We start from the raw sequence: 19,508 nt of genomic DNA on the forward strand, positions 1-19,508 counted from the left end.
CAGGTAACACTGAGGTGTGAATAATTAAGACTGCAGTAACAACTTAATAATCTGAATAAACGTGATTCTAGAGCGCGTGGATGGTTTTCAAAGCGAAAAACCTGAAGGGCAAGATCTATCAAGTTGTAGTTCTCCACAAACTTTCATCTAATCTCGGTATAAATCTGCTGTTGATGGATGTGTTTGCTGATGTTGCCGTGTAGGGTGGTGCAGGGTTGACTTCTCTTACCCCAGGCTAGCAAAGCTGTTTGACACGGCACTCAAGTATAGCGTGTGAACTCTACTCACATCTGCTGTGAGAGCACCATTTTCTTGCTACATCTGAATGTGTGTTAGCAACAAATGCAATTTTGTGAATGTTCTGTTGTGGACTTGACAATGTTCAGTGTGCACTGTATGAATGACTATAACTGAGGTCTTAGCTGAGTTATTGGCTGATCTGAAAATGAAAACAACGAAAAAAAAAAAGGTGTCTCCTATTTAACAGCTTGAGGTGATTCCATGTCTAGCTTGCATGTGCATGTATATGGTAGTTACTATGACTGTGACAACTATGCTGGCTCATGTATGATCTACATACTAACTATTAAAATGGGGTCCCACATACATAGCAATATATTTACGAGGAAATTTTGAGCTTTAGTTAATCAGATTGTTTCAAGTGGCTCTCAAAAACACGTTTTGATCAGTGAAGCTGGAGCCTAACAGACTGAATCATCTGCCATGCCTATTAGTTAACACTAATTGTTCAGGCCTGCCTTTCCATCCATGGATCATCTCTAATAAGTCATACATACATGCTTGTGTTTGTTGCTGATTGCATAGACAAGCATCATCAGCGAGTGAGCCAAAGGTAAGTAATTAGTAACTGATTTGCCATTAGACTGTGTTGGTACATGCAGCTGACTTTATGCAAATCAACCTCCGCAAAGCGACTAAATTCACCCACTATTTGTTGTTATAAGATTTACTATCAGCTTGTATTCTGGGAGTGCACATGCAATACACTGCGAGTTACAGGGCACACACTATCACATGCAGAACAAACACAGTAACAGACTCAACTAAACTATGCCAGCTTGTGAATGAGTCATCAGAGGAGGTACGGACACAACTAATAGGTAATAACAGGAAATGAATGCAGTCTTCTCTACACCCAGCATGCACGCATGACACAAGGACAGTCTGACAGAGTGACAGAAGAGGAAATTGACATACGGTAGAAACTGGCCATAACGTAGGTTTGACAGCGATCACCAGTAAAGTCATTTGGACACCTGATGGAAAGAAACAAAGCCACAGGAAGAGAGGGAGGAGATGGGTGGTGGATGAGTGAGAAGGAGAAAGAAAACAAAAGAGAGAGAGAGGGAAAGGGTGGAGTGAAAAGGAGAGTATGCGTAAGGAAAAGTGAGGAGGGAGGGTGGGGGGTAGGGAGGGAGAGAGAGAGAGAGAGAGGCAGAGAGACACAAGAATTAGAACAACAGCACAACTACGGACAGCAGAAGCAGAGTGTTCCCATGGATGACACCACCGTGTGCGTGGTGTAGTGCACAGCTCATTGCGTGTTGACCTGAGAAGGAGAAAGAGGAGGAGAAAGAGGAAAAGAACTGGGGACGGGGCAGCAGGAGTCCACAGAGGTAATCCAGTGACAACTGTGTCTCTGTTCTCAGCTGCTCATATCAAGTGAACATACTTGGATTGGGCATGAACAACCGCCGGGGCTCAGTCTGTAAGCATCGTGGGCCAAAGTATCCAGCCGGACATCTGGGAAGGAGCGGACAAGTGTTATGAAAAGACAAACACACAGGAAGTGAGGTGCACTGTAAATATTATGGATTTACACCCCTCCACACATACAGACCACAGTGAATCCAAATGGACACAGAAAAAAGAGAACTGAACGTTGATTAATTTAAAAAAAAAAAAAAAAGTGACAAAGAAAACTATAGAAAGTGAACAAATAAAATAAATAAGAAATGCATAGATCTAACAGGTCAGTAAAATGAAAGGTTTACAAAAACATGTTTCAAATTATGATATAAAAGGCAGGTATTATATCAGCCTCAGGGCCTCCAACAGCAGAGTCCACGTCTCTTTTTGACCTCAGTCTGTACTTTGGGGGATGAGAGAAGAGGGACATTCATGAGTATATGGACAAAAATGTGGAATGTAGCTGGGGATAAACTGTGCACTGCTTTGTAGGTGATCAATAAATCAATCCTAGGGAGCCTGTGCAGCAAAGCTGAAAATGGGGTAATGTGGTTTCTTTTCTCGGTGCCTGTTGGGAGCTTGGTTGCTGTGGTCATAACCTGCAAATGAGACAGTTTTATAACCGATACCAGAGGACAGTGAGGTAAAGTAGTGAAATCAGGAGGAAATAAAATTCTGAATTTGTATTTCCAGTTATATAAGTAACATAATTTGAATATGTAGATACAGTATTTCTCAATGAAAAAAAAACAGCATTGGACAACTTTGTTTACTTAAAAACCATATTTCCTCATTATAATCCCATTAGGATAAGCAGTTGATCTTTTAGGGGCACAAACCTTCCACTCACAATCACAACTAGACCACCAGTCCAACAAAGGTCATTGCTTAGGATTACTAGTTTTGCACACAACACAACACATGACAACAATTTCTCATCCTGAGTGAAGGTGTTTAAATGGGGGATAGCACCACCTATACCAAGGAAACTTGGCTGAAAGAAGAAAGAAATGAACTGTCACTACATCATTAAAAATCAGATCAGCGTGCAAATATCCACCGTGGTGCAGCTGCAAACTCTATTATCACTCTTTTATCTTTAGTTTAAAAAAGGGGGAATAAATCATTGTCATCATTCATTAGTCTTTGACTAAAAATACACATGTAACATTTAGTTTTACCATGTGTGGAGACATGAAGCAGGGCTCGTACTTGAAAATACTCTCCATACTGTATATACAGTACAGTAGACTTACACAAGCTATGCCTTTCTCAAGTTCGAGAGAGATGATTGGGTAAAAGTTATGTCAAAAATTCCCATTGCATCTTGTTGGTAATCCTGTTTCTATTCTATTTTCCTTTACAGACTGCTAGAGCACTTTTATTAACTTATATAAAGAAGCAACTATCAGTTGATTAATCAATTAGTCACTGGACATAAAATTAATCTGCAGCTTCTAATCGTGTTTTTCATTTTCCAAACAAAAACGTTGTTTATTCTTTACATGAAATGGACAACTGATATAAACAGTTATCTACAGTGTATACTGTATTTTGACTTCTAAATAACTATTGCTAAATTGATTTATGTGCAGGAAATCATCACAAAAAATATATATACGTTAGTGAGTTAGTTACTTTGGGTCATTTATTAACCTTACCTTTCCCCAAAACAAAGTTTATACCTCAAAGTGAGGGAGCCGGACATAAAAGTAGGGCTAGCTGTCTGCACGACTTGTTTAGCCAGTGAGTAATACCCACTGAAGCCTGGCCTATATTGAATGAGATGGCTGTGGGGCAACAAATCCCCGCAGGCCTTCACTGCATTATCCAACTTTTCTGGACCCATGCCCCAGCCGTGAGTGAATTAGCTGCAGCAATTGAGTTATTGCTGCCTCCAATTTGTACACAGCGTATTGAACGGCTGTTGCAGCCATGTCCTCATTGCTTGTCGAGCATTCTTCCCTGGGCCAACTGGGCACAGAAGCCCGGCCAGTGTTTCAGCTCTATATCAAACCACCCAGAGGACTTATGCTATGCTGACATATGGTCCAACAGAACATGCAACATAATATTTAGCAACCATGACACGAGATAATGTGCATGTTTCGTGTTATGATATACTATTAGGTTTTACTGGTTGTAACTGAGCCTCTTCAAATGGTATTATGCTGATGAAAACATGAATAGAGCTGCAGTAAATGATTATTTTCATTTTTAATTAGTCTGATTATTATTTCTTGATTAACTGATAAATCTTTTGATTTTAATACGTAAGAAAGTGTATTTATAAAAAAGTCGACAAAACCCAAAAGATTTTGTTTTTCAGTTATCAGCAATTTGATACACGACAACCAGCCAATATTCACATTTGAAAATCTGGAACCCGTAAATGTTTGGCTGTTTAATTTTGGTACTATCAACTAATCAATTAATCAACTAATCCTTACAGCTCTAAATGCAAACATCAGTGTTTTGAAAAACAGAAAGAAACTAGAAAGAAAACTGTTTATTTTAAATGTTAACTTCTCCTGAACATCTTCCCAAATAATGTTTCTTGACCTTGAGTCTAACACAAACTAAAATGTAAATGTCAAAGATAAAAAAAGGTTGTTTCTGTGATAATGTCAAAGCCGTTCTCTTCCTGAAAAGCAGAGATACATGGTTTCTCCAGCACACTTTACACATGGGTCTTGATCTCCTCTGCCAAGGACCTCAAATGTAAGCAATGATTCTATTTACCTCATTGGGGGCCTCCAACAGGCATAAATATTTGCTCACTACTAAACCAGTGACTCATGACATTTTGAAAGGGCTTTTAATGTGCAGCCCTTCTGTACACTAAACATGACTTAAAAGGATGAGCACACCACCGCCCCACTCCATTATTAGTGTTAAAATACACAACAGGTGGGTAGTTAGGCAGACTGGCAGCGTTTTCCTGTGATGTGTTGCTGCTGCTGCTGCTGAAAGAAAGAAGAACGGGAATCGAGTGCTATCAGGAAAATAAACAGCAGGATAAAAATTCATGGTTAGATGTTGAAGAATATAACTAAAGGTAAAGACTTCATGAAAGGAGTTTTAAACTTCGGGACAAGGAATCTTTAATTAAGGGAGGTTGACAAAGAAAATTCTGCATTCACAGTAAATCCGACAAACAGTTGGGATAACTCACTTGCAGGAGAGCTGATTTACACCATCTATGAAGTAACAGTCGCCGCCATTCACACAGTAGGCCTTCTCTGTGTCGTTGCATCTTCTGGTGTGGCCTGAGCCTGGAGATAGAGTTGTGGTTACTAAGAAAAAAAAAGAGAGAGGAAAAAAAAAATCAAATTACTGTCAGCTTTGATTATCGTAATCTTAATTAATCTTTTTTGTGTGTAAATATCACTCCCTTAATAGCCCCAGTAAGTTGAATAAATGGTTATTTCAAAATAAAACTTAAGGAGACATCATGATATATGACCACAGACAGGAGTTTTATTTAATATGAACTTGGTTGTCATTTTTATCAGCATAATAGTCTTGAATCTCTACAAGTATTCTCAGCTTTACTCATATTATACACTTGTATTTCCATGAGGACTCTTAGTTTTCCATCCACAAATGTAATTGTGTCTCTAAGCAGTGTTGACACTATCTCAAGAAGTTCTATGAGCAAAGATAAATATTTCCCTGACATAGCGTAGGAGTTGTTTATGCGTTGACTCAGGTCCTTGGAATGGCCCAAAATGTCATGTATCTGCACTTAATCCCCCCGACTGAATAGATATATGTTTGGGTTGAAGTCTGCTTATCAGGAAGAAAGCAGGGACGTTTGAAGGAAGACGAGTGCTGAGAGAGGTGCACAGTGGCAGGATTGGGCTTGAGAAGGGAGGAGTGTGCTTCGCATGTCAGATGTTGACACGTGATGGCAACTGTATACCTGCTGTCAGATGCTATTAGCACCTTAGCAGGATGTGACAGTTTGTTGGAAGTTTCCAATTGGAAGTCCTTTACAACTACAATACATCAGCTTCAGCAGCCTGATACTTGTGTCATGCAGAATGTTGTGACAAGAAATTGCCCTAGGATTTTATTCAGCTGGGCCGTGGGCTCTGACATATAGTAGGCTGTTTGCCACCACTACAAGATTTCACAACTCTCATTTGTTGCTGAAGAAGCCAGCTCAACTCTCTCCTGTCATTGGAGAAGTGCGCTCTGCTTCATTCAGAAGCACACGTCCGGTTTAGCTAAAACAACAGAGGTTTATTCCCATGCTAGTTAGCATAACAAAGCAAACAGATGACATCAGTCTGTGCTTCACTTGCCAGTATGAGTCTGTGAAGAACATGAATAAGTCAGCACTTTGCAAATTACAAACACGGCATTATGACTAAAACTAGAAATGTTGTGTTAAGTTTTAGTCTAGTTTACTCGCCAAAGCATTAATCTACAGCTGGTTTACTCTGATGAGATGTACTAATATGAGTAATATTTATAACTGACATCTTGGTGTAAAACTGCATATTGCATATTTAGATTCAAATAGAAGCTGTCATGTTATTGTTCTCCAAAAGCAATCCAGTGTTTCCAACATAGCACAACATCTATCCACTGTCACGGCTCAAAGTTTTTCAAAAACATTTCCTGGTTCACCAGTTAATCAGAACTATGTCCTCGTCACACCTGACCTCTCACTTGGAGTGCTGGCATGTAAAACACCTCATAAAAAGATCAGACAAAGCTGTCAGGAAGAGGGAACCTCAAAACATTGTAAAAACCTCCTATGCTCAAAATAGAAACCTTGTGCAGTCTTCAACTGTGAAACATGCAAAACAAAAGGTGCCACTACAAGCTGCATGAATCTCTATCTACGACAGCAGGCCTATCCCAGAATGCACTGGTGGTAGGGAGGGAACGTCCTGGACAGCTCATCAGTCCTCTGCAGTGCGCGGGCTAACGCACAGACAATCATACTCACACATAATCTCCAGTCCACCTGGCTTACATGTGGGTGAACTGTGGGTGGAAAACAGATGACCCAGAGAAAACCCACACAAGGAGGCGGAGAACATGTAAACTTCTCACAGAAAGGATCAAGGCTGGACCTGTTCTCCTGTCAAAGTTTATAAGGCTACTGCTGGTTGAACCAAATCCACTTGACTGCACTCACTTTTTTTTTACTCATTCTCATTATTTTCAGTCAAAAATATAATGTCTATTCTCTTTTTGAGAATATAGAACCTACTTTTCTGTAATCCATTAAACAGTCCACAGGCCACCAACTACACTCTCTTGACCAGATTTGCATTTAAAACAGCTGAAACCACTTTAAGATAAAATACTTTCAATGAGAGAAATAATACATTTTTTTATTATTATTTTTTATGAGCCAAGAGCGTGCACAAGTTTCTTTTCTGAAAAATTCAATGGCCCAAGTGATCTTAAAATACATCTATCATGATATTTTCTCAACTCTGCTCATCAAATGTGCCAAGTGATTATTAGACCAATTTAAATTAACTGGAATGAGGTCAAATTAATAATATCCCAATCCATCGTAAAGAAGGACTTATTTGGGTGATGCAACGGATAATTAATTGTAGTTTTTGAAAAACCTTGGAGCTGTGAACTCAGTTTTAGGCCCATATATCTGCCACACCAGTCTCCACAAGTTGTTTTGTGTTGGCACCCAGCTGAATGCTCGCAGGTGAAGAGCCTACGCATTCTCCCTCAGCAGACAAGGTCCATTTGCCTAAACCACAAACACCACCTGCCTGTATTGAAAAGCTTATAGGTGGAGCAGAAACACATTCCTGTGGACATTATTTCCCCCTCAATGCAGTAAAAAAGATAAAATAGTGGCTTTTTCTTGGAAATTTTAATGTACTCTGCAGGAAGTCTCACGCACTGGCAGTATCAAGCTTTCAAAGGCATGATATAGTGCAAGTACCTGGATCCATTCATTGGTAAATCTTCTCTACTGACATATACACACATACATAAAACAAACAATATTAAAAAAAAATGAAGGTGTTCCATTACTGTGTAAAAGTCAGACTGGTAAAGAGCTCCCAGCTCCTCAGTTAAATGCCAACAGCACATATCCCTCTGCTTTAAAATATGTAAAAAGATTTTATGCGGACATTTTTATTATAACTTGGAGAAAATTATCACAAGTCATACAGATTTGTGGTGTGGAGGATTCTGAAACCTTTCACAACAACCAGATTTTGTTTTCCCAAAGCAGTTACTTGAAGCAACATTCAAATAACTGCTGCAACTCACTTTCAGTGGCTTCAAAGATGGCATGTATCCCAAAACTAACAAAAACAATCCATTTGGGAACATTTATTGGCCTGCAGTCATCAACTGACATCCAATCTATGACACTGCACAGTTAAGTGTCCCAATTTTCTTTTCCTCTCCTCCTTCGCTCTGCTGTCCTCCCTCCTTTCTTTTGTGTCCTCCAATTACTCCCCCGTAGCAGACACACTGTTGTAACACAGAGGAGTGAAGAAAAGTTCTGGTTTCAGAACGTCTTGTACAAACTTTGTTTCAGTCCTTGTGCCAATCTTAGAAATACTTTACTGTAACTGCTTTAATTATAAAGCATATACAGACTGACAACAACATCTTATAATACAACTTGCCGGACATGGCAGCATACAAGGCCTGTCGAGTAAACACAATTGAAAGACATATCTATATCAAATACTGATTATAATAAGAGATAATATACACTAAAAACCTGGAACTACATCAGCAAGTAGAGATTCAACGATTCGGATTATTGTGTCAAGTTGAAAGTTTTAAGTGTGACTACTTTGTTTCAAACAGCTGGAGGCCAAAGTGAGTGAACTGCAACTGGTGCACTGAGCATCTATAAATCACACATGTGCACCCACTTCAGGTTTTATAATAAACTTGTAAACCTTGACAAAAGTATGTAAAAACCTGCTGAGCAGCAGTAAAACAACCAGGCAGGACTGAGAGATGCCACAGCCTTTCTGTAGGAGAGTCTGTTGATGCTTCTCATCTTCATCTGCAGCCAGTGGTAGTGTCATCAGTGTGCTAATAATGAATACTGTAACTCGCTGATGGTATCTGTTGTAGTGAACAACCCACAGGTCATGATGAACTTAAGTGCACGTGACAGCAAGAAATTTTAAAAATGTATGTTTTCATGTTTTCATGTGAGAATTTCCATCATTAGATAATGATGCTCTTAGTCATCATTGTGCAACCATGCCCTCCAGATATTATGTTTATATACTACCACAGTAACCTGTGACACCAAATACACTTCTGAACGGCTGCAGGGACATGTTCTCTATTAACATAATGAGTGAAGGTTATTTTAACGGATATCGTTATCCCTACCTACAGCATAATTAAACTTTAATAAAAATGTGGATCTGAGTTAAATATTGAAAAAATTAAAAGTGACTTGGAGGACGTGACATGTTTATTTTGATAACTTTTAACCAAATCCATGATCTTTCCACTGCATACCCCAGCCTCTGGTGTCAACGTTCTGCACTGCGTTTGTAAGGGAACATAATCCTGGCAGCAATTGCATTTCCCCCAAAAAAAAACAAAAAACTGGGAAAACTAATTAGCTGTATATAAAAATAATTTCTAGCAGACAGGGAAGGATTATGGCATTTATGCGGCTTTCAGAACATTGTGGGATGCTTGAGGGGTCAAAATATCACTTAAAAGTAAACTGAATCTAGAGCGTTATCAATTGCTGATTAGATAATGCACTATCTAACTGTCTCTTAGAGTTGAGCATAGATGATGCAAATGTTCCTTCTACAAATAGTGTTTTGTGATACCACTGAATCACAATCTATTGAAAAATGTGTCTGCATAATCAATGTTATCGTGTAGTAAATTTGAAGGCCATATTCTGGCCTAATTACCTAATCTGTGCATTTAAAGTAGTTGTGAATACTTGTGTTTTCATTCAGTAAAGGAAGTAAACTAAAGCTTTGACATAAAAAGCCTTGAGTCTCACCATGTTCAAAGGACAAACAGGAAGAGATAAAGAGACCCACAGAGCATCATTTACTTCAGTCTTACTGCACTTTAACAGTTTATCACTGGTGGGAGTTTTCTCACTTATTGGAAAATCCATACAAGGAGAGCCACATACAGACCCTGTCCCAGTGATGAAACAAGAACAGTGTTTTCTTTCTGAGGTGATCTGGTTCAGCCAATACAGTGTTTACTCAGGCTGCACCACATGTTTACTCCAGATTAAAACTAATGACAAGGCCAAAAAATTTATTGACATCGTTAGAGATACACATATAAACAACGGAGAAGCATCTCATTTAGGGGTGCATGATGTGGATACAAAATGATATTTAAATTACTCCGCTAATGTAATTGTATTACGGCTTAAAAGACAACTTGTTAAAAGACTTTGTGGGAATGCATTTCCTATATAAATGAGTAGAGATACACTGTCTCCAACTGAATGTGACAAATCCAAAAGCACGCCAATACATTTTTTCCTTTGATAAGACAGATATTATTTGATGACACTGTCTGCGATCGTTGAATGAGTCACACAGAATATGTCCTTTCACAATCTGTGTTTTACTGTATGTGGTCTTACTGTATGTGAATAGTGTTGAATCCAAATGGCTGATCTGAAGTGGACTTATCTGTAATCATCCAGTGAGGCTGCTGCGAACAGACCACAGCAATTCCTGTTGACAGTTGGTAAAATAACAAGTGTAGTGAATGCTGTACGTGTTCATCATTGCCATGTAGAGCAGCTGCTCAGCCATGTTGGTACAAGTGACAGTGTGTTTGCATGTGTCTAATAAAGAAAAAAACCTGAGAAAGTGCATTGCACTGTCATGTATCAGTAGTATGTACTGGTTTCAATGCAGATTGGTATAAAAGCCACACAAAGTCTTACAAACCAATCAAGACATATTCTGTCACTTGAGAGCTCCTCTGTTCCACCTGCCCCAGTTAGCTCTGTCAACTGAAGGACTCTTTTCTCTATACAGTGTTTTAAGTGACAAATAATGGAAGGACAACACTCGGCAGCACTGTTAACAAAAATAACTTTGTCTTATTTGTAAGGTAACAGTTTTGTTCTAACTCCCCTTTTGTGTGTTTTTTTATTGGTTGTCATCTTCTTTCTAGAGACAGCACTTTTATCTGGATCTATCCCCAAGTGGCAAGACGGTAACGTTGAGGCTAAAAATGGACATTTTCTACTCACCTTACATTACAGTGAGAATGCATTCGCTCACTGAGAACAGATTCAAGTCATGACCAAACTGACATCGAACTCTATTAATTAAAATCTTTACATGTAACAGAGAATGCATAGATAAGTCTAAATGATTCAATCATTCCATCAATTTGTTCTGGTGCATTTGTTTGCCTTGCCATATGGTGCTGTCTGTCTGCAGTCACGCAGCACAATCCCCCCACCTCACAAAGGGGACCAGAGTTCAGGTGTATTCGTCAAGGTTGACTCTGCTTTCCTGGCTGGATGTGGGAGACAAATTTCTTTAACCTAAGGAGAAGATCAGCTGCTCTGCTTAACAGAGTTAAGGGCAGAGTTCATTTATCTGCACTTATGTGGCCAAGGTTTAGTTAAGTTTGCTTGGTGTTTTAACCTCAGGTTTCAACTTTCCCTGGTCCTGTAGCCCAGGGGCTGAATCTGAGTTGGACTGGAAGAGAGGTTCCTTCTGGGTTAGTGAGAGCCACAGTGTTTAGCCATCAGCCCTTGCCACTGACTTTGATTAATCCTTCATGGCCCAAGAACTGAAAAGAAAAGCTGGGGGTGCAAGCAGGACCATCTGGAAACCTTCATAAACATGCCTGTCTTTCCACGCTCTCCAAAGGATTCTAGGAAAATCGTAAAAATGAAAAGAGAGGTCCCTTTTGCACAGTTTTTTTCCTCTTGAGGCACCCTGTGCATATGCAGCAAACAAAAAAGTGCTCACTTTGAATCCTAGCCCTCACAACCCACCCTGAAACGCCAAATTGTGTAATAAAATACATTTTCAATTGGCCTGTCTGTGGTGCATAGATACACACATGTCCACCTCATTTATGACAAATGTTGATAATTTACTTCAGCTTGGCTTAATCTTTTTCACTTCTGCACTGCAATTGAACAGCGACGCCATCTCAAAACACAAGACAGAATATGATTCTGTGCAGGGAGAAAGCCAAGGCAGTTATTCAGCCAGTGGTGGATCGGTTCCATCTGGACTTTGTTATGGCTTTGTGTTTTCACTCTTAAAAGCAATGTTATCAAGATAAAAAGTATAAATTATGTAGCCTATTTGGGAGTATGTCAGTGAGCAAGAACAGTGTGCAGACCAGGTCCATCTCTGATAGCAATACATTTCTGCAGTGAAGCATGGTAGACAAACGGACAAAAAAGTTTTATGTTAAAAATGTAAACTAACTTTTAATAGCCTCTGATACTTGCAAATAAAAGATCATATATGTTTATGTGTGTGTGTGTGTGTGTGTGTGTGTGTGTGTGTGTGTGTGTGTGTATATATATATACATATAAAGGTAGTAGGAGGTGGTGTGTTAACAGGTGGCACAATACTGCAATACCACACAGGAGCTTTAACTCTTTGTTTTATCAGATCATGTAAATCATCATCACAATCTAAAACAAGGAGAAAAATTTAAGTCAGGCCATTAAAATCGGATGGGAAAGTGATAAATGTATTAAGTGCTGACCCTTCAGCAGACACATAAAGAGGTTGGTATCTGTAATAGCTCTGCCACCCAGACATGCTTTTCCACAAGTCAGTTTTATGTACTAGAAAAAAGCTCTGAGTGCCCCCCATCCCCCTCCCCTTACCTCCCCTCACCTCCCGACTCAGGGCAGGGAATGTCTGACATGTCTCCTGTTACTGCTGGGACCGAGATCTTTTATCTCTTTACTGGAGGGCAATTCATATTGCATGCATTCTTGCTACATTTGCGTGTGTTGTATTATGTTCTTTCTGCTGAGACTATCTCTTCAACAGTGAATGAATAAATGAGATAAACAGATAAGGAAAAAGTACAAAAGGCCCAAATTGGGATGTGTGGTTTTGGTTGAATATGAAGTTGCTGACAGCCGGGTCTGATCTGGTGAAAGAGGATGTGTGGTTAAGAAGATCCATGCATGACAGCAAAGAAAAAACACCTTATTTGTGGTTTTTATCTTTTTACGTCGTAGGAGTAGTGATACTGAATAGTAGTATGCAGTTCTATAGAAACTGGAGCCAATAAAAAAAGCAAGATAAACTGTGCTTGCAGACCTGCTACATGTAAAAATTTGCTTTTATATTCATGAAAGACTGAGACTTTGTTATTTGGATTTTGTTGATTAAATAACAAACAGAGAACAAAACGTGTTTTCATGTTCAGGTTTAGAGTCCAACATATTTTGACAGGAGCTCAAGCCCAGACAAATGTAGCAGCACTGAAAGAAAGAAAGAGAAAAATCTGAAACAAATGAGATGAAAGGCCAAAAAAAAAAAAAAAAAAGAGATAGAATACTGAGTTATACAAGGAAGAGGAGGGTTGAGGAGATTTGAGAAGATTTGTTGACAGGATCTTAACTTGGAAAATATTTCAGCTTGCCAAAGCCAACAAAAAACATGCACGCACCTACTTCCACACATACAGTATAGGCACACCCAATCAGTGGCAACATCCAGCATCTGTGACTCCGAGCATTTTGTACAGAGTTCAAAGTGAGCAAGAGACATTTCATGTCAAATACCCAAAGAGGAATTAAATTACTATTTACTGTAGGTAGGACTCACGAAAGAACCTATTATGAATGAAAGTGCACTTAAAGCTTTTTTTCAATAGAAAATTATCCACAATTCAAACACCTTCAGTATGAAACAGGAATGTTTAGAAATGAACAAAATGGAGCCTGCCAGGAACATTAATCTACCACCCACTCTCCTGCAAGACTGCCACCGCCACAACCAGTGTGTCTTCTTTTATATTCTTGTCTCCTCTTACCATTTTTCAGTCACATAGCTGATATGCCTGGTCTTGCCTGCCTCAATCATCTCAGCAGTGAAGTGAAATCAAAGAGCAGCCCAGTGTGCGATTGCACAACAGCTGCTCATGCACTGCAAAAGAAGCACAGTGCACTTAGTAAGGGCAGGGTATGGTGCGGGTGCAGAAACGTGTGTTGGTATGGCTGCTGGCAGGCACCAGTTTGTGTGCAGTTGGCAACAAAGTGACACATGGTGTTTTCCGCGGCACGGTTCCAGACAGGGTTGCTTCCTGCTCTGTCTTTCCAGAAGCAGCTCAGGCTCAGCGTGGTGTTCCAGCTGCTGCTGTTGCATCCTTGTTTCGAGTCTGAGGATGCCTGTTGCATTCATTTTTTTTTTTTTTACTCTGACCTGAGAAGCTATTGTTTACTGCATCTTTCCTGACTGGTATGTATAGCCACTACAGTTACAGATGAACAGTGAAGAGGAGCAATCTTTGCAGAAAACCTTCAGTGATACTTTGCTCCTGCAGGGATGTGTGCTCAGAAATAAATTCAATTCAAATCACTGATCCATTCTGGTAAAAAGGACCACATGTCTCTGGGACATTTAGTCACTCACCACAGAGCCGCTTCGTGCCACCTTTTGTCTGAGCTCACCTGACAGACAGCGGCACCAGTGGTTTAAGTCAGAGACACAAGTTTGTGACTTGACACATTTGAACCTGAGGGCCAGGAGTTCCTTCACATCTCCTGTCTTTGATCAAAGGAGGAAATGTCTTCCACTTCTACATTTTTAATCTGGATGAACTGCAATCACTGATGCATCTTAGTACCTGCTCTTTATGTACATGGTTCACCAGTCAGCCAGAAAGACATTCAGCAAACGTCACAGTGAATGATGAAATTTTTATCAATCACTTTGACACGCAAATTCACATGACCTCGGGGAAAATGTTTGCTAAAGGATACAGGAGCAGAGAAAGTTTGAAAAAGACAGAGGCAAAAAGTAAGAGCCATCAGGAAAGAAAAACTAAGAAGAGGCTGGCTATCTACAGAAACTTACATTTCATCAATAACCATATATTGCAATAAATGTAAACAATATATTGCTAGATAATTTAATCACTTTAAAAGTTCATTCACTTCATTGTTCTTCATCTTCAACAGCTGGCCCTCATTCTTGAGGAAAGGCAGACTTTGCAACCTTGTACCAGATAGAAGACATATACCACACAGGTCCTTATTTAGTAGTGGCCAGCTGCTAGGACTAAAGGTTTTCCCACTGCTATTCCCCAAAAGCCAGTCTGCTTGTATGTGTGTGCTGCAGCCCTCCTTCACTCTTATATACACACACACCACCCACACTGGCTGTATGTTCTGAAAACAGGCGAAGGAGCACTGCTGTTTTGTTAGGCTGCCGGCCCTCTGTATACTAAAGGATGAGTTCATAGTGAGTGTATCAGTGATTAAAGGGGGACTTGTTTGATCCACAGTTCACACCTGCACACTGTAAAGGAAATACGCTAATGACGGTAACTCCGCACCCATCATTCACACACAATCCCAAGGAAAAACCTTACTCACCCCAAAAGACATTATATGATGAACACAGTTGCAAAATCAACAACAAAAGGAAGAAGCGTGATGGAGTAATGGGAGGTTTAGGATGAGAGACAGCTGTGGCAAACAAACTATAGTACTGTGCCCCTGTGCTTTGAGCAGTGGAATGGTAAGTATATGTTCCTCTTGTGCTCAAAGAAAACTTTAAAAAAGACACCCAGGGTTGCTCACATCCTATTCTGAAAAATGCAAAGTAATAGGAGGAACAAGGATTTTGTTTGATGTCAGTGAGCAATAGTGTACTCAAAGACCACCATAGATTTTCAGTCTGCTGGCTCTGCTCGCTGGACTTCCAAGCAACTGCAAATTATTACTGACTCACTACAAGCAAGCCTTTCTGACACTTAATGCATAATAATTTTTCAGGCAATAATTTTTGCTCTTTGAAAGTAGAAACCCCACAATGTTTGTCAGTGATTTAGAACGTTAAAACAGAATCCTGCACAGTCACCCACAGTTGGGGTCACCATCAGGAAGAAAGACCACCAGGACAGCTGAGGAGGCCTGAAAGGGAATCTTTTATTATGCTATGAAATTAAGTCTCAGATAGGTTTTGTCTCGGACCCTGGAAGAGTTAACAAAGCCCTGCACACAGCAAAAACCTCATGTCACCTCCTGCTCACATCACTCAGCTTTTCAAGTGTAACAGCTGCTTCCTTCCACACACATAGCAATATCCTCACTCATTCACACTGAGGGCTTAAGTGTCCCACATAACACAGTGAGATTACTGGATATCCTAAAAAGTGAGATGCGTTTTGATTTTCAATAACTTAGTTGTCTTTGCAAAAATTTGATTGAGTGCGCCCACTTATCACATTGGATCGACAGGATTAAATGAATTAAGAGAGCAAGCATAGCTTTGAGAAACTTTTCCACGTTGTTTTATTTCATATTTTTTTAACTCATTTTTCTCTAATTCTGATAATGATCAGATTCAACAGCTGCCTCTTCTCTGACACATTAGCACATACACATCAAAGCCAGTAACTCATACCATGCATAGCTGTTGTCAAAAAGCAATGAGTTACTGACATATTAGGGAGCTGATTTATGTTTTATGTTTCAGCAACATTGCTGGTCTTCTGTCAGATTAGCTTGGAGTTGTTAGAGTTGAGGGATTGCTCCTGTTGATATGTCGGAAAATACACAAATACATCTGAAAAGTGAAGATTTGAATCAGTGTTCACGAACAAGCCTCATAGAAGTTGCAGACGTTTAACTGGGGTATACATATATATATATATATATATATATATATATATATATATATATATATATATTTATATTTAAGGGTCAAATATAATTATTACATGCATAATTTGAACACACATGCCCAGGCTGAAATGCTCATGAAAATATGTACACCCAGGTGCCAAAAGATCTGCTAAAACATGAAGATGTTCCTTTCTTCAGTAACCTAGTTGCTGCCTCGTGCTAGAATTTCTCATAAAAAATTCTCTTGAAGTGTCCTATCAAGTTGCACAACATTCACCACAATGAGTAATTCCTTGTGATTTACTGTTCCTGTGAATGATATTCGTTGCGCGGGGTCAAGGTCTTCCTCAGAGTTGTGTGCGTATGTATACACTGAACCCATTTGTAACACGATGGCTCAGCGATGCTGCATGAGAGCATGATGTGTGCTTACGATGCTGTGGGTGTTCATCCGCTCGTGACATAAACTCTTCCATTTACTCTGGATCTTCCCACTGTACCGGATGCTGCGCCCACTAATACAGAAAGGCCCTAACACTAAACAAAAACAAGATGCAGTGTGGGTGAAGTGACGATTTTGTGACTGCCTCGAGAACTAAACATTATTGTGGGTGAACTTCAAAACAAGGTCTAAACTCTGACACGCTGCAGCTGTCATGAGGTAAGATGTGATGTCAGACAGAATAACAAAGTCTTAGTCGGTAAAACTTTAAAAAGGACTATGAAAATAGTTAATAATGAATAATCATTAAATTGGGCAGTTGCTCACATATTGTTTATTTAAAATTTTGACTTTTACATTAAAATTATTTTCAACTTCTTCACTCACTTGTTTGTGCTATGGGAAGATGGTGCACACATTAACAGGTTTCTTACTCTTTTAAGGTGGAGCAACATAGATCCTGTTTTTTTATTTTTATATCTCTGGTAACTTTTTAACATAGTTTTTTAGATGTTTGAAGGGTGAAATCGGGATCAGTTCCTTACATTACTGTTGAATTGAAAAGGCACACACTCAGCAGCATTTCAAAATCACAGTGTCCATGCACAGTGGTTCATGCTGTGTATGTCTTTTAGATTGCAACATCATATTTGCTCAACAGAGCCTTAACTGGATCCTGATTTTGTGATCAAACCTGCCAACTGACACGACCTGAGATTCTGGTGCAATCAGATAGCCACCTCAGAGGAATGTCTGTCCAGACCCCAGGACTGAGGATAATTTTGAAAGAGTGGGCATGACTAACAGCACAGCGGCTTGATCCACAGAACCTGACAAGCTGTTCTCCAGTGGCCTGTAAATACAGAACACTTGGCAGATGTGAAGCCCTGTTCCTCTCAGACATGGCTGCTGCTGCTGCTGTTGCTTACCCACACCAATCAATACAATTGACTGGCTTACAGATGCTCCACATTCAGCCACGGCCACAACTAACATCCTTCAGCGTCATTACAGATGAGTTTATCTTGTCGCTTGCGTAGTAGGAGTGAGTAAGTTTTGTTTTTACTCTTCCGACCAAAGAGAGACTTAGAAGGAAGTTGTTGTTTATCTAGTTCAAAGTAGCACTTACGTAGGACAGATATTAAGACTTACTGGAAGAAAACAGAAAAAAAGCTGTGTTTTTTTTGGTTTTGTTTTGTTTTGTTTTATGTTCTTTGCAGTAGAAACTGATATTAAAAAATGTACTCAAGATTTAGGCCCAGGGTGCCTGAACTGTACTACATCTGCTTTAACTAAGCTTAATTTGAAATAGTAAAATGCAGGGTTGTAAGGGGTGTCCTCTAAATGAGATATATGCAGCATGATTTTATGACATTTTTGGTAATGGAGGATTAATGAATTTATTGCTTATTAAAAGTGCATGTTCTTTATTGCCTTTTTTCTGTTGTTCGTCTGGTTTTCTCTCAATAGAGTGACTCTGTAGTGCCACATCATCAGAACCATCCTTTTATTTTGTAAAGGTATACATCAGCACATCTACACATCATTTCTATTTGATCAATTGACAGATTTTCTCCAGCTGAATGATGTGTGATGAATTGCACACTAGAGAGTGAATTCAGCTTCCTGCAGTAACAGTGACTGCATGCCTATGGATGATGTTCTCAAGAAATTGAGAACATCATCGTGTTGGTGAGATGCTAATATGTTGTCTGTCCACTCAGTGGACAGTTATTAGTTAGTTAAGCATTAGATGTGGGGGGGAGGGGGGGTTGTGTTTGGCTTTAGGATGAGGCGTGACAATGTGTAAAGGTATGTGCACGTGTGTATTTATGTGTGTATTTATGTGTGTGTGTGTGAGTGTGTGTGTGTGTGTGTGTGTGTGTGTGTGTGGGCCTATGTGCGTGCATGCGCGAAATTGTTGCTGGTGGGCCCCAGCATGACTGCTGAGGAGCAATCATATGTTCAGCTGTGATTTCCATCAACACATTCCTGGACGCTCACACACTCTCTCAGTGGAGCTGTGCACAGCACCCCCCAAGGATGTGACCTGCAGCCTGCAGACACATGGCTGCCTCACAAGCGCTTATCACAACACAGCAGCCTGTAGGATAATGGGAGGCCTTAATCTGAAGCCACGTGGAGCCAAGCAAACTTTGACCAGTGTTGCTCTTTCACACTGGCCTCATAGAAAACAGTTGATGATATACTACACCGCTCTGCAGAAGGCCAGCAGGCCTTACCATGCCAGACTGATTACAGGGTAGAGGTCAAACCACATGGACAACAAATGGTCCCTGGTCCCCTACACTGGGGGTTGGGCATAAGGCTGAAAACACCACTCTGGAAAAGGCAGCAATTGTTACAGAAACTAAAGCTTAAAGGACATATGATATTCCAGACCACCAGGAGACACACACTCTCACAGATGTTGTGTGCTGCTATACATTCTGTCACAATGGCAAAATACAAACAGCAAAACATGGAGGAAAGTCTTCTGGATTCAGACATGAATGTAAAAATTGTTC

General features: G+C 39.8%; 1 protein-coding gene across 5 annotated transcripts in view; it reads right to left on the reverse strand.

The window, feature by feature from the left end:
• Positions 1-19,508, reverse strand: part of nrg2a (neuregulin 2a) — a 92,751-nt gene that overhangs the window by 12,301 nt on the left and 60,942 nt on the right. For 4 of the 5 annotated variants that reach the window (XM_071461573.1, XM_071461569.1, XM_071461571.1 and 1 more), the window contains 2 exons: positions 4,886-5,006; positions 1,219-1,277 (listed from right to left, as the gene is read on the reverse strand). In XM_071461573.1, the coding sequence (XP_071317674.1) occupies positions 1,219-1,277; positions 4,886-5,006 (180 nt within the window). Of the gene's footprint in view, positions 1-1,218; positions 1,278-1,693; positions 1,765-4,885; positions 5,007-19,508 lie in introns of all 5 variants that reach the window. The other variant, XM_071461570.1, reaches the window with a different exon arrangement.

The sequence above is a fragment of the Trachinotus anak genome, unplaced genomic scaffold (genome assembly GCF_046630095.1).
Source record: "Trachinotus anak isolate AG129_WGS33_773 ecotype Australia unplaced genomic scaffold, CSIRO_AGI_Tana_v1 ptg000024l, whole genome shotgun sequence".
NCBI classification, from domain to species: Eukaryota; Metazoa; Chordata; class Actinopteri; order Carangiformes; family Carangidae; genus Trachinotus; species Trachinotus anak.